General features: G+C 36.7%; 1 protein-coding gene across 1 annotated transcript in view; it reads left to right on the top strand.

Moving 5' to 3' along the window:
- Positions 1-16636, top strand: part of MOCOS (molybdenum cofactor sulfurase) — a 212421-nt gene that overhangs the window by 150361 nt on the left and 45424 nt on the right. Inside the window, exon 6 of the mRNA XM_053993714.1 lies at positions 8536-8735. Within this exon, the coding sequence (XP_053849689.1) occupies positions 8536-8735 (200 nt within the window). The remainder of the gene's footprint in view (positions 1-8535; positions 8736-16636) is intronic.

Genomic DNA, 16636 nt, shown 5'->3' with positions numbered 1-16636 from the left:
AGCAGTGTAATAAAAACCTCCCAAAAGTTAATTTATGCCAGCCAACACTGCAGGACACTCTGCTTATAAAAAAACCTGGTGCTCTTTTACAGGACTGATTGCTGAGCATCCCCCAGCAATGGCTATACTTTAAGAAGTACTGGCATCTCACTTTTATTGCATGAACTCTTGAGAAGTGAGGCTGGAACTATAACATCATTGCTGAACCATGTTGAGAGCATGTAGCACTGTGCCAAAGTAGCCACTTTTTGCTCTCAGTTTTTCCTTTCACTATCTGTGGAATGTTTTGTGTGTTCACACGTCTCACAAACTCAGCAATGAACTCCAAGAGGTCTGTGCCTGCTATGTCCAGTCAGAAAAGGCAGCCACAGGAGGGAAGGTGTGTCGGGGGGTCACGTTTTGGTCCTCCAAAGAACAGTGACTGATGTAAAGCAGACTTCATGCTGTGACTTCAGGGCAGATTATATGTTAGCTATAGGTCTCTCGTGTGGTGTTAGTGTAGATAATTGTTAAAACAACATTAGCCTGCTTAAAAAGCCTGGGAGAAGCCTTGGCATGATTCAGTTTAGCATGACATTCCAGAATTCAGAGCACTTCTTTATATTGACTACATGCTTCCTAAAGATAAAGGCATCAAATCAGAGAAATTTAAAGGCAGTTCTTATAATTCATTGTGTTTGCTTTATTACCACTGTTTCATTAATGACACTCTTCCTTCCATGGTAGCTACTACTACTATTATTATTATGGCTATTATTATTATTGTTATTTTTATTATTATTATTATTACTACAGTACCAGCAGAGACCTAGTCTGAGAATGCAAAACAAATGGCAAAGCATCCTTTAAGGCTATTAAAACATTATTAATATTAATAAATCCAAAATTTCACTAAGAAAAATGTTGTTCCTTTCATAAAAAATGATAGAAATTATTTTACTAACTTCCTGAGTGTTACAAATAGGGAATGGGGAAATTCAGTGATTTTTTTTTTTTTTCTTGTTCCATCACTATTCGGCATCATGCTTTAAGATTTGTTCTCTGGAAACTTTTCTTTCAGTGTATTGTGATTCTTGGTTTAATTAAATGAACTTGTGCTATGTACTGTATTGCTGTGATGGGAAAGTTCTGTGGAGCCTTAAAAAGAGCAGGATGCAAAGGCTGCACAGGAGCAGAGATGGAGCATCCCACTACTTCATACACTGGCAGGAAAAGCCTTGGTTCAGAGATGGTCAGAGAAAAAGAGGAAAGGTGTCCAACCAAAATTATGAGTAAGGAAAAAGCTGTACTGCAAATCAATATGCTGCAGTGGACACCAAAGTATTTCACTAACAGAGAGATTCCAAAAATGTTATGCTAAATTTTTTGCTAATACAAAATCTATAGGAAGGTAGAGTCAAAGCAAGGGGTACTGAGGAGTGAGTTCTGGGCACAACATTAGCCATTCTTCTTCACCTAATGCAGGCAGGGTGAGCTTTGAAGCAGAACTGATGTATATCCCAGCAAGGCTTTAGATTGGGATCTGTCATCTTAGGAAGGAAAAGAAGGAAGCTGTCAGGCTTTTCAGAATATTTTAAAGGGTTCTCTTGATGCTGAGGGAAAAAATTCCTCCCACAACCCCCCCCCCCCCGCCTTTCCCCCCCAACATCTGGATTTCTTTTTATATTCAGTCTATTTTTGGTGCAAGTTGTTGGTATCATTGGTCTGCACCTCCCATCGGGGGAAAATGAAACAAACAACCCATAAAACTGTGGAGATGTTAGAAAATCACGATACTGTCAAGTAGCACTGGTGGCTGGGTCTTATAGAAAAGTTATTTTTTTTAAGAATTCAACTTAACTGCAGATCTGATAATAATATCAGTTTAGCTGAGCAAACGACAAAGATTCTCCTCCAGCTATGTTACAGTTATTAGAAAGTTGCTCCTGACTTGAATAAGTAAGTTAAAAATAAATAAATAAGTGTTCATGCAAAATCAAGTTCAAATTAGTTTTACTGACTTGAAAATGTAAGACTTAATGCCTCATCTTACATTTTCTAAATTCCCAAGATACAGCTGTGAGATAAAGAAAGAGCTTTATGCTCTGCCTTATATTAGCAGACTAATTGTGGAGAGTTAAAAATTCCAGGGAACAAGCAGTAGTTAAGCTTCCACATGCTGACTTCAAGGAACTGTGTACAGCAGGCTCCATTAAACAAAGGACAGAGACATTTCATAATAAAGCCGAAAAAAGGACTGGATGTAACACTCAGGTTTCTAACAGCTGCCAGGAGAATTCATGTGCTTTTATAGTACAAGCTTCTCTTGCATTTCGTCCTTAAGATGACAGAATCATAAGCAGAAGTTGTTCTGCTGGACTGAGAAAAACCTTGGGAGATAAAGCCTTTAGAGGTAATATGTGAATATCACATAAATACATACTTTAGGTATGATTCTGCTGTTCTCACAGAAATCTCTGTGGGCTCATGTCAGCCAGCACTCTGGAGGTACAGTTTGAATGCTGCTTCCATGAGGTGTGCAAGGCACTCTGCCTTTTTGAGAAAGACTCCCCAGTCATCTTTTATGTTGCTGGTTTTATGGTTTGAAAAGTCGTCTTGAAATTATTACCTCTGCTGAGAGTATGGCATGGGCACATGGAAGAAAAGAATGGATGGACAGAAATACCTTCCCCTGGCTCAAAAAAGAAATCTCTTAATAGCAAACAGTAAATTAAATGTATCTTACCTGGAGCTTACTTGAATTCTTAGATAGCTATTAGTTTAAGAAGCAGTTAATTGAAGTTGAATTGTAATTAAAATATTTATACTAAAAGTGAGTCAGACAGCTGGCATGTACAACTTCCCTGCTTTCTTGCAACTCCCAAATTTTTTTTAAAAAGGCAAAGTATTCTTCATTGTAATGTTTGAAAATTAGGAGCTGCTTCTTTCACAATGCACTGCTCATTTTATTTAGATCAGAGACTTCAAACTCCCCTCACTGTGTGAAAACAGAGCTTGAATTAGCTGCTCTAAAGAAGTGGGAGATGGGGCATCAAAGAGCCTTCTGTTCATTAAGATAAACACCGAATATGTGTTTCATGTTTGGTTTCAGTATAACATTCTGAATAGAGGATTAAGCAGTTGCTTCCCACAGTCTTAAACTATTGAGATGGTGTGGGAGAAGGAGGAGAATAAAAGGATTTAAGCTATTATGCAAAGAATTAGTGTTGAGAGAGTAAAAGGGCCCCCATTACCCATTGAATTCTGAATGGATTTAGTTGTGTTGAGAGTGTAACATGTCTCTCGTGTTGGATACACAGAAAGTACATCATTAGATTGCAGGAGTCCATCTGAAGTTTCAGTCTGAACGCTGATCTTGTGATATGGATTCTTGCCAGTTGATTATTATACTTTCAAACCATATTATGTACATTATGTACTTTTCAGGAAAAAAAACCCCATAGTTTCATAACTGAAATTTTCTTTTTATGTAATTCTTTTTGTTACATCTTAACTTTAGAAAAAAGCCTGCACTATTTTTTAGAAGTACCAATGATCTCTGGGGACACAGATTTTACCCTTCTTGCCCTCAATTGCAGTCACTTTAGCTGCAGAAACAGAAACTTTATGTTCCCCAAACCAATTTTTATTACACATGTTTTATAGCTCAAGCTGATAGAACTGATCATGTGAGTCAGAGTGAAAGAGGGGTTTGCAATCTGTCCATGCTTTATGCCTTTTATGTGGGTGTGGATGATAGATATTTTTATGAATTGGCTGGTAAGCCATTTACAGTGGTTTATTTTAAATTAAATGAATGAGATTTTGGTAACAGTTATGAGCAATATTGCAGTTCTCTTACATCAGAGGAGTTCTTTTCTGTTGACACCAAGGGAATGTTAATGTATTAATTGTAATGTTCAAATTCCCTGAGTGGCTTTTCTACCCTTAGTTCTGTTTTAAAAACTGGTTAGATTTTTAGTTCTGTTTGGTTGCTGATAGCCAACACATAAGGACATTTTCATATCTTGGGATTTTTTTAATATATATCTTTTGTTTACTTCATTGTAGCTGATGAGAAATTACGTACCTTTTTCATATTTTTTTCCTCTAGGCATCTGTTACTCCTCACTCTGGGAAACAGGCAGTAGCTAGATTTGGTATTAAGGCAACTGTTCTCATGATTTAGGGGAAAAACTCACCAGGAGTGGGTATATTTAATATTTCTTTGATAAATGTAGAAGCTCTACCAAGCTGATTGATTATATTTTCTTCTCTTCATTTTCTTTTCTTGTATTCTATTTCTAACATTTCAGGGTTGTACTTTAGGGGCAGGGAGTTGGATCATCTTAAGAACATTTCATTTTTATGTTTGTAGTATTCTGTTTAAAACAGGAGTGCTAAAGAATAGCAGTGGTTAGAATACATTGTTTAATGCGGTTTAAAGCTGAAACACTCAAATTCGCCAAAAATTACCATCACCAACTTCATCCTTAAGAGGTTTTTTAATGGGAAGAATAACAATAAATAGGTGACAGACCTCAGTCAAAGATATCCAGTTATATGCAAAAAAAGAAAAAAAAAAAAAGCTCAGAAATTAATCTTAATATATGCTTCTTGGAGGAAGTAAAGTAAGGACTCCAAATGTTTGACAGCATTTCCAGGTTCCATGGCTTCATTAGCACATTGACTCACTGGTCCTGCATGGTGATCTGTCTCATTTGGGATTCAGTAGGTGGCTACATCGTGGTCTCATTGGTGCTGATTGGTTTGCTGAGATTTCAGCTCATTATTTCTCTGCCTCGTTGCTATCTATTATGTGGTGCTGATGAATAGTGAATCACATTGATCTTTTTCTTATCCAAATATATATGTGAGCTTGGATTTACTGAAGTAATGGAGAATTTGTTGCCCTTAAGCTTCAATTTCTGTAGCTTTTTCACACTGAGTTAGAACAATAACTGTATATTTGTTTTATATTTCTCTTCTTCCTTATCTCCAGTATTTAGCTTCTCATAAAAAGGGAGACGAAAAATATATTTGAATGCAGATCACAGGGGTTTCTGAGTAAAGCCTGAAAACCTTAAGCCTTAGATCTTTCATTCTAGAGGTTCCTTTCCAGTCTCTGCTTTATCTTAATCTCTTTATTCAAAATCTTTTATAGGTGTTGACATATTCCTATTTGTCTACAGCTCTTTCATGAAGAACTAACATTTGAACATTTTTGGCTGCTGAAATCCTGGTTCTTTCAGAGAGGAGACAATATGCCATTACATGTGTACCATTATGCAATGCAAAACCAGGTCCATGCTAACTCAGAACCATTCTTTATTGAATATTTATTGGACATCTGTATATATCAGACTTATCTGATAAAATTCCACTGGAAAAAGAAATCTTACTCTATTTTGCACAGAACAAGCAGCTAACAAGACAGAGGTAATGCAAATACAAGATGTTATCAGCAGGCAAGACAAGCAGTGGATTTCCTACACCATGATGACAATTGTGAATAGTTTGAATGCACACAGTTTGTACCCTCTTGTAAATGTGGCATAACTTCTCCTTCTCTTCCATATGACTTAACTGTCCCACAGTCTCTGTGGTGAGGGATATGCATACATGCAATTCCTACAGAAGACCTGACATAATAAATTTATCGGTGGCTTATCCAGTGCAGTGGCACTCTGAATTTTCCATACTTGAACAGTATTAGTTTTCATAACAATACCCAGAGGTATAAGTTGAGATGGCAGGTCTGAGATGGTGCTGACCTATCAGAATGCTGTTGTGTGCAAACATACATCAGCAATATGAGGTGTAACAACATCTCCACAGGTTTGCTTGAATACTTTGGCAAGGAGGTTTGTACACAAAAGTAGAAGCTTGCTTTGTCAATCTCTTCTGCTCAAAAATTTACCACGAAGTTACTAATGTGTGCAGGTTGTGGACTGTGAGCATTCTCTGTTCTGAATGTGGTTCCTACACACATTACACACATAAATACTATGGATGATATTAGATAGACTTCATCTGATGTATTTTAGACATAGGATTAATTCTGATCCAAATCACAGAATGCATAAATTGTTCCTAATTTTAAAATAATTTTTAGGAGCAACTAGATGCAATTCACCTTAATGAGATAATGCAGGTGTAGGGAATAAAAACCCTAAACTGAGAAGAAGTGAGGGCTCTTGAGTCCTTCCTAGCACCTTCTTGAGGTGAAGTATCAATGATTTCTCTGAATTGTAAGTCTTAAAAAAGGCTTATGATGTGTTATTACTTTTATTCTCAAACAGAGATTTGTTCTGGCTTTTATTTTCTCTTCCTTCCATTCTTACTCCTAGGAGGGAGATGAAGTAAGCACTGGATTTATATAATACACAGTACAGATAATTTTGTTGAAGAAAATAAAAATAAATCACAGCTATTTTCCCCTTTTTCTGTGAGAATAAATATATCCCTTTTTCTGTCAGAATAAATTTCAGATTATTGGCAATTTTTCCACAAGGTTTTCTGTGACATCAGATCTAATTACCACCTATTCTGCTACTTAAAAATATGGGACCCTGGCAACACAGCTTCCTTTCTCCAATCATGGGGCAGGAAAGCAACTGCAGGCTATTGCATTTGGATTTGTCAGAATAAATAAAAGACTCATCAGCTTTTCGCTAATGAACAAGGAAATGTGATTAAGAAACTTTAAAGGAAAATAGCTGAAAACAATATAGAAATGATAGCAGGGATGATTGCTGTGAATGAATGACTGAAATTTCTGAATAAGTGATTTCTTCAACCAGGCACAAGGACAGTAGTTTAATCTTCTATTAAAAGATTCCTGTCAGTTTGGAAAAGCTCTGAATCAGGAGATTAGGCACATCTCAGAAGCTGACAAGGCAGTCACTTCTCTTAAGACAGCTACTTTCTGGCAAATGCTCAGAAAGAACTTTTTGTATGTGTGTGTGGTTTTGGTTTTCTTTTTTGCTATTTCAAGATTCTTAATTTCTACCCAACAATGACTAGGACATTTCTGACTAGTCAATCTTTTATTCTCAGAGACTCTGCAAATACAAATCATCTTTCAGACCAAAGTGTTCTAGAGATGCTTACTAAGTTTACTGTGGCTAACATCTAGAAATTGCACTGATTAGCTTCTGGCATGCTTCCTTGCAAGTGCTTTGCATGTTAGTATCTCATTAAATATCTTATTCCTCTTTATTATTCTTCAGCATCAAAAAATGTACTTCCACCTTATATCTAATCTGTTACTATGCTTTTAACGCATGCTCTCCCAGTTTATCTAAAGGAAATAGTACATAATAGAGAAACTCTAAAAAATAGTGAAATAACAGATGCTGCTGCAGTTTTTCTGCATGTCAGGAGAATTATATCTTATTTTTTTCCTTTATATACATTCATAAATGATGCCGGTTTTTTATGAATAAAGGCACAAAAGTCAACAAGATTACAAATTTTCAAGTGTGGAACTTTCCAGATACTCAAGTATAGAAGTAATATGTGCAGAATAAGTGTGAGATTCATAGTTACAAATATTACTAAAAAAAAGGTAAAATAAAATGTGAAACATGCTCATGAGCCTCAAATAGGATACTCAACATTACAGAAAATACTCTGGGTCTAAAACCCAATAAGAAAAATGCTCTTCTACTTCAAGAGGTCTTTGGTGATTCTTCACCTGCTTTTGTTCTTTCCACGTGGTTTAGACCCACTGTGGTGCAGTGCACAGTTTGCATAATAGAAGGCCCTTCAATAGGGACATCTAGCAAAGACACAACTTCTCCTCAAAGATCTGACATTATGAAGAGATCTTCATCTGTCGGGAATTCTCTGCAGTTCTCTCTTCCAAACCACAGTGAAGCAAAAACAAACAAACAAACAAAACAAACAAAAAACAAACATCAAACAAAAAAACCCACTCAAAAAAAAAAAAAAAAAAAAACCACAAAAACACAAAAAAACATGTATTTCCTCTTTATGCCTTTTCCAGGCCAGGTTCTGAGAAGACTTGTGTTTCTCTTGATCCCCCAAAGTGCATGTGTGTAGTCAATGAAGAATTCGCAATGCCCTTTTTCCAAGTAAATTCCTTGTAAAATGATGTTTAAATTTCGTCATTACATTTAGAATTTTATTATTTTTATTTTATCTCAGACATAACAGTTTGCTTTCTGTGTTCCCATGATCTCCAGAGTTAGATCTGGAGAAAAGTTCGTTTTTTTCAGTTTATTTGTACCAGAACATCTTAGTTTTATGTATAGACTGGAAGTATAAATCTTGTAATTCCTGCAAACCATTTCAGTGAAACTTCAGTTTTCTACAGTAGATTAACTATAGATAAATCCTTGGTGCAACACTACTTCTGAAACTTCTACATGAGGAAAGAAACACTTGAAAATTGTATATGCATTTAAAGAAACACAAAACTATCAATTTTGTGCTAATTGCCTCACACTACGACATTCTGAATAATCATCCTTTTTTTACATTGCCATAAAAATAATGCACCTGACATGTATGTGCACTTTTCTTTTGTAGGTGGAATGGAGAAAATAAAACAGCATACCTTTGCATTAGCTCACTACACCTACACTGTGCTGTCTAACTTAAAATATGCCAATGGGGCTCCTGTAGTACGTATTTACAGTGATACAGATTTCAGCAATCCTGATGTCCAAGGTCCAATCATTAATTTTAATGTGCTGGATGAAAATGGACAAGTGCTCGGCTTTTCACAGGTATGTTTTTCTCTTGTCTTAACTTGAGTTTACAGTTGTACTTTAATTTAAGCGTGTTCACAATGAATTCTTCATCCTAAAATAAATCTTTTATTTACAGTAATATTTTCTGAGGTTTTGGGTTTGTTTCTTCATAGCTCTGCACTGCATATACACACCATTTTTAGAGCAATAGAAAAAGAATCCAATAAATAGTGCTAGCATAACACAAAATATGTAATAGCCAGAGGTAATATCTTACAGATGTATTACTCCACAAATAGGAAGTTTGGAAGTGGGCTGTTTTAACAGGATACATTGACTAGGCAGTTTGATTTTTTGCTGGCTTCCTTCTCTAGAGTACTCAAAATTGGGAATTGAAGAGCAAGCCTGGAAAAGCTGATAAAGAGACTGCCTTGGAGCTTTGACATACAAGTGAAATTAGATCTCAGAGTATTGCAGTCACCAACGAAAGAGTTCTCTTTTCCCTTCAGTTGTAACAATTACATTCTTGTAATATTCCTGAGCAACCATGGAATCAAGTTGAATGATCAGTGTAAAGAGTGAGATTCAAGCTCAAGAAATTCTTAAATGCTGTCTTTCTCAGCAGCTTTTTGTAGCCTTTATCCATCAGGATACCAAATATCTTTAAGATGAAGCTTCATTAGGCTTTTCTCCCTTCAGCAGAGAGTGACCATAATTGTGTGTATGGCTGTGCACCGTGTAGGCAGTGGGTCACATAGGGGACAGTTGCTCACTTGCTCATCAGCAGAAGGCAAAAAACCCACAGTGCTCTTGTTTTGCTTGCTTCTTGTTTTTTTCCTTGGCTTCCTGAGAGAACAGAATAATGAGGGGAACATGGAGATACTTCTACAAGAATACAAGAAGAAATCCATTTCTCATTAGGGAGAGCAGAAGTGAAGCACTTGTTTTGTAGCTGAAAGTGTGGAGTTTTACATTTTTTTAATGAACATGGGATGGCCAAACATTGAGTACTCAATAAGCTCTTCTTCACATAACTCTTTTTTAGCCAATGCTATCAAATAGCAGCAAATGTTCACCACATTCCATTTCAAAGCAGTCCACATTTTAGGAATTAATTAATCATTTATGTAGCCTTCAATATGTGTGACAATATTCAGAAAAGATTTGAGACATTACCACAACTGAGTTTGTAAAACTCCCCAAACACTTCAATGTTGCTTCTGTTCTTTGATTAAAATCAAAACCTTTATTCTGATTTCTGATTTTCACAACTTTTTAGTAAAATTGGCTGATCCGTGTTTCATTTTTTAAAACTCAACCGTATCCTCAAATTAAAAATTCTTTCATAGTCTTATGAATTCATTGTGCCTGTTTGCTACAGTGGCTGCTCATAAAAAGCTTCTTTATTGATCTGGATTGTGCTGTTCACCAGATTCTGAGGATTTCTAGTGTATATGGAATGAAGAGCTATAAAATTTTCAAACGCATCCCAGTCTCATCTGCAGTGCCTGTTAGACAACTTTGTTTAATAAAAATAATGTGCAATTTAATGACTTATAAATTAACAAGCACTATTCTTTCCAAAGCTACAATATGTGTAATATATATATATAATTGACTTCTTTATGGAATTAAATTCTTTCGTAGACACCTTATAGAAGTTATGGGGGAGAAAAACCTTTGCTGCTTCTTGTTTATGATTACAAAGAAAATACATACAACAGAAAGTAAGCTTCATCAAACTGACTATGTAATCTCTTCATACCTGTATGCATGTCTAAATTTATATAGGTTTATTTGAATCATAGTTAAATCCAATACTTTTGTTAATTGTTTGGAAGTGAAATAGTGACCACTGCTTTGGTGGTGTCTATGGTCTGCACATTCATGCAGATTCACAGGACAGTGTCCACATGCAATCCACTGGAGTCAGCAGAACACAGGTTCAGAAGGCTCCCAGAACACATTTTAGGGAATTTTTTATGAAGGGAAAATTGGACGGCATTTACCTACTACGAGTGGACACCAGTTAATGACCCAGGTTATCTTTGCATATTAAAAGAGAAATGACCTGATGTCCTATTCCTTTATGAATGATATCCCACCTATAATTAATTACTTATAACCAGGCACAAACCAATTCTGTTTGCCTCTCTGACAGGCAATTGTTTTGTGCCCATTGCCTGTTGTAGGGCACAGTGTGACTGGATATTAACATTTGGTAGCTTGAAAAGGACAATATGGCCAATTGATTCCAGAGAAAATATTATGAGGAGCGTTGGAGCAGTTTATTTGGAACACTTGAGATTGGCAAGAAAGACTTCATAAGTAGACACTGTCTTCAGAGGATACCAAGCTTACATTTAAGCCTCAAGATTTGCATAATTGGCGTGATATTCAAAATTCTGAACTAAGCCCAAGATATTTAGGATGTGAAAGGCGTGTAGTGAAACACATGATGTGTAATACCACTGCTGAAAAATGAAAACAGAGAAAAAATTATGTCTTTCGTCTGTGTAGCAATGGGGAAGAAAGTTATTCTTACCTGCTCAGATGGTTGAAATCCATTTGTCAGTGTTATCAGCTTAATTACCACAGCTAACAAGATTTTGCCAGTAAACACAAACACTCTTGAATTACATATATAGGGTCAATTGCACCAAGAGGAAATAGCCACAATCTCAGGTTCATCTTTGACTAAAACCTTCATTACAGCTCTGAAGAGCAAATGAAGGCATTTCATTGAAGTGAGAAACAAATAACCACACTGTGATTGCACTCTCAGAGATGGCAGCAATTTTTACAGCCTCCTGTCCCAATATAGATGATATAGAATATTTGGATGTTAAGAAGTGACAGGGTGAGAGTGAAATAATTATGGAAGTTAGCTGAATTCCTATTGCTTTTTTGTTTAAATGTTTCTTTGTGACTGTTGAAGGGTAATACTGTCATAGAATATTATACTTGGAATAAACTTGTATTGTATACTATATATATCATTGGTTTAATTGACAGTTTAATTACTAGTTTAGAGTTTTTTTCTCTAAATGGTAATTAAAACAATTAAATAAGAGGGGCTTGTGGACTCCAAACAACAATAGTCACTCAAAAGCTTTGGTTTTAATTTAGATTTTTCATGAAACATTTCTTTATCTAAAAACTAGTACCACTTTGAAATTTCCATAAACCTCTCGTCTTTGAGCACTAAAACTGCATTAAGTTTCCTCCTTAGAGCTGCGCCAAATACTTTCCATAAAAATTATTTCCTTCAGTAAAGCTGTCTCATAGACCACTATTGGTAGTAATTTGTTCTTTAAATCACTTGGGAGGACACCTGTATTCTTTTCACACAAGATGCCTGTCCTCTGCAGTAGCACCTCTGTCATTTTGTTGAGTGTCTATTTGCACTGCAGCATCAAAAAGCCCCTGTTATGAACAGGGGTTGAATTATGACGTGTACTTGACAGGTCCAGGACATAAAGATAGCCTTTTTGCCAAAAGGCTTCTTCGTATATACTTGTCTAGTCAAGAATGGATAATTCCCCAGCCTTATAATTTTTGCTGATAATGAAGTGTGGACAGATGACAGACTGGTAATTTGGAAAGGTGCAAAAGTGCAGGGGTAGAGATGAGGGACCTCTGCAGGAGAGAAGCAGAAGAGTTGACATTAAAGCAGCAAACCGTCAATCTTCTGCCTCCTTGTGAGGCTACCAGAAAAAGAAAAGCAATCAGCCCTAGACTTTAAAGAGGTCTTGTGATTTAACAAAAGTGGTGTTACAGATATATATCTGGTGCTGAGCTAATGCAGCAAACTCTTCACACAGAGAATCATCAGCTCATTCATTAACAATGAATATCTGCAGCTTTCAGCATATATGAATGTGGCAGGCACATTCTTCTCTCTCAGGATTTTTTCATAGAGGAGCACAGAGAGAAGAAAGAGAAAACAATTTCTGCTCCTTTTTTTTCCCATGTGGAATGTGTTTGGGGAATTGTTTACCTGGGGTGATTGCTTGATTGGATTCTGGTGAGGATTGTTTGAGCCTGATGGCCAATCAAATCCACCTGTGGCTGGACTCTTGAGAGAGGGTCATGAGTTGTAGGGAGTTAGATATGGTAGTCAGAAAAGTAGGTTTGTAGTTTTAGTATCTCCTTTAAATAATATATTAATGTATTATAGTATAGTTATAATAAAGAAATCATTCAGCCTTCTGAACTGGAGTCAGACATCATCATTTCTTCCCACCGGCTTCGCCTGCATTTACAATATATGAATGTCATGTGTTCTGTCATCCCCACGTCTTTTCCAGCCTCTCAAACACTGACAGCAATGACTCAGCCTCAGTTTGCATCCTTGCTATCTTTTTTTTTTTCAGCAAAAACTTGCATAGAACTCTATGAAGTCCAACCTGATTTAAATGTCAAAGAAATGGAACAGTCGTAAGAGAACAACATAGATTTGAAACAACAATCATACACACAAAAAAGTGGATTTCTTATAAACTGGGTCAAAGTGCAAATGTTGTATGTTCTCTTCACACTTCACATGGTGATGTGAAAAAACATCACCATCTCTGCTCTGGGAGATCTTCTATGCTAATATAATTTATAAAATCTTCTCTTTGTTTTGATAGAGAGACGAGACCTGCGAAATTCTCTTTGCATGTTCAGTAGATAATTTCAGAGTGATTTTATAATCCTGTCATATTTTATTCCATAAAGTCAGTTAGGAAGCCAGAAGAAGGGAAAGAGGTAGAAGACACACATGGCCAGATGGAATTTTACCTGAAACATTTGTTGAATTGTATGCACTGGAGAGCTCTTACCCAGCCACAACTTTCAGTTCAGTGTTATTCCAGTAGTGAAAAATAGCTCTTCCCTTACCAAACTTTTTCTTTTTCCACTCCAATCTTCTGAGACAATATTTTTTTCTCTTCCTCTGTGTAATGGAGCCAGTAATGGGCTTTAAAAAACAAGCAAACTATCATGGCTGTTTTTTGAAAAATGACCATCATTTCACATTTCAGCTGTGGATTACCAGCATCCATCCCTACTCTGTTTTTTCATACTGCCTCCTTAGCTTGGAGCCTGAACCTAAAGCACAAGTAACTTGCTGTGATAGGCTCACCTACAAAAGTTCCCTTAGTGGGAACATATATGCTTGTCATGTCCCCTAAAGATCCTGTCAGGAAGGGAATGAGCAGTCCATTAGCAGTCTCAGCCTTCTTGCCTACCACTTCACACTTGTGTGTGATAGACAAACTGCTATAACAGGAATAGCTGCCAAAGACAGAGAATGTAAACATTTTGGTTTGCCTAAGGAAGGCTCTTTTGCAGTGTTGCATATGAATGAGTTTTGCCTCTCAAGACTGAGAACCCTGCTCACATAGATTATAATCAGTTTTGCTTAGAAGCCTACATTACCATGTTCTGGCTCACCCTCATCAATCCAGATAGAGTGAAGGGCGGTCTAGACTTTGAGTTGACTTTCTTCACCCACTTCTCAATTAAAAGGAAGAAAACCAACATTTCTCAAGAGATAACTTCTAGTGTGCATCCCTTCAGTCTAAATCTATAAAAAGGTTTGATGACTGCTCTTATTATGGTATGTGCCCCCTGTCTCGCTCACTTTCCTCCATCTCAGCCACCCTTAAATTAATATAAAGTAAGGGTTGACTTGATGACCCACTGGGTTTTTCCTTTTCTCCCTTGCTTTCTGTCATTCTGAAGTGAAGACCAGGGTTTTCCATCGGAATGTATGGCCTCAAATCACTTACATCCAACCACTCACTGTGACACCTTCTGTACTCCAGTAGCCTCTTTCTGCTAGCAGTACATGTTAGGAGTATAAACTTTAGTTCCAGATCACAGAATATTCTGAGTTGGAAGGGACCTGCAAGGATCATCAAGTCCAACCCTAAGTAAATGGCCCATACAGGGATAAACCCCACAACCTTGGTGTTATTAGCACCTTGCTTGAAGAAGGCAAAATCAGAATGAGACTCCCCAGAAACCAAAATTTCATTTTCCCTTTAATCCTATTTATCCTTCTCTATCCAAAGCATTTTTTGTTGGTGAATTTTCATGTAAGCAGCTTAGCAGCCGAGCTAAATTCAACCCTGCGGTTTGAGGTGTAGAGGGAGAAAAATGTATCTTAGAATTGCATGGTCATCTTTACTTAAACCTTTCTTATCAGAGCCAATTTGTTCTGGAACTTCATTAACGTGAGAAACAAATAACCACACCATGATTACACTCTCAGAGATGGCAGCAATTTTTATATTTTACATGCAGTACTATATTCAGTACTGCAAAATATTCCCTAGTATTTAAACTAAATTTCTCACACTGCAGCATGACTCCATTATTACATGTATTAAGCAAATAAAGAGACAACAATTTGTGCAGAAAAGCAGAAATAAAGAGGATTTTAGACATCCAAGACAGGGGAAAAATTGGACAAGAAGCATGAAGCAGTGTTGTATTGGTGAGGTGTGACAAGGGAGGAGACAGAGCAGTGTATGCAGGTAGAACTGATTCCATCTGCTTGTATTTGGACAGGTCTGCAAACAAAAGTAACACAGGACAAAGTGGTGTGAGGCAGGATGGGAAATGCACAAAAAAGTAGCTGCTCTAGGTAAATATCATGGTGATAGCCAGTTCTGAAGTGCTTTCATACTGTAAGTACACTGCTTTTGTTTCACAATATTCTCTTTTAAAAGCTTCCTTTCCTTTAGTAATATCTTAAGGAATTGTTCAGCTGGACTTAGATTAGTAACCAGGACCTGGCAACAGCCAGGTGAAATGCCATCCTTCTGCTGTAGGCTTTCAGTGTCACCTTGAGGGATTAAATACCTTATTTTCCCAATTTACTCTCACCTCACAGGAATGGAGAGAAAATATGTTAAATACTGTCAAATCTTCAGCTATCAAGTGGCGGATACATTTGTATATACACACAGCTGGTTCAATACATATTCATATCACTGCTTACCTGATAAAAGGGACCAGGCAATGCCTGAAGTGGGTAGATTTCTCAAAGTAATTGCTATTTGTGTCTTAGACAATATTTTTAGTTTCACTAGCAGATCATCTCCAGCCCACTGTACACATGGTGTACAGAATTAGAGCAATGGCAACATGTGAATTACAGGAGTGAAGAAAAGGAACGAGCTACAGCATTTCCAATGCACAGGAAATTGATACCAAGTCAATTGGATCAGACTGACCAGAGCCTAGTACTACTTGTCAGTACTTGTCTGGAAATTCAGACCACATTCCTGCAGGAGAAAGTGGGCAATGAGGGGGGAAACCTCCTACTACATTTAACCTATTTGAAACAAATATTCATAGAAAGTTATTAAGCAAGACATTTTTGTTGCTCTTCATATTTAGACTTTTTAGGTTTTTTTCCCCATCTGTTTCTTTTTACTTCCATGTAAAACAATCATTCAGTTTTGTAAATGCAGCATTTTTTCATCTGGGCCACAGAAAATGGAAATCCAGCATTTTTTAATTCCAGCTAAGAATGGCTTTGCAGCAATGGTCATATGACTCTGAGCTAGTTACACCAATGCTTTTAGAAGCATAACCACTCATTATATTAATTTTGATGACTCAGGGAAAGAAAAATGTTCTCTAACTTGCTTAATGGGATTTTTGGCCATCTTCCCAATAGCTACCTAAAAATTGCTGAGTTGATTACTCACTATTGATTTTAGCTATGGATTTAGCCATTGATTTCAGGAAGCCAGGAATGGCAAATGGACCAGCGCAATAGAATGCAAACAAGATTATAAGGACAAAAAGATTGTTGTGAAGATTCCTGTTGAACATATACTGATTTCCTTGGTTCCAATTAGTTTCCAATTGTGCTGTGGATGTCTTGGACCAGGGAGATAGCAGCAATGCAGTAAACTACACTGGCGTGTCAATAA

This window comes from Vidua macroura, chromosome 1, assembly GCF_024509145.1.
Source record: "Vidua macroura isolate BioBank_ID:100142 chromosome 1, ASM2450914v1, whole genome shotgun sequence".
Classification (NCBI taxonomy): Eukaryota; Metazoa; Chordata; class Aves; order Passeriformes; family Viduidae; genus Vidua; species Vidua macroura.
This window is presented reverse-complemented; position numbering and strand designations above follow the sequence as displayed.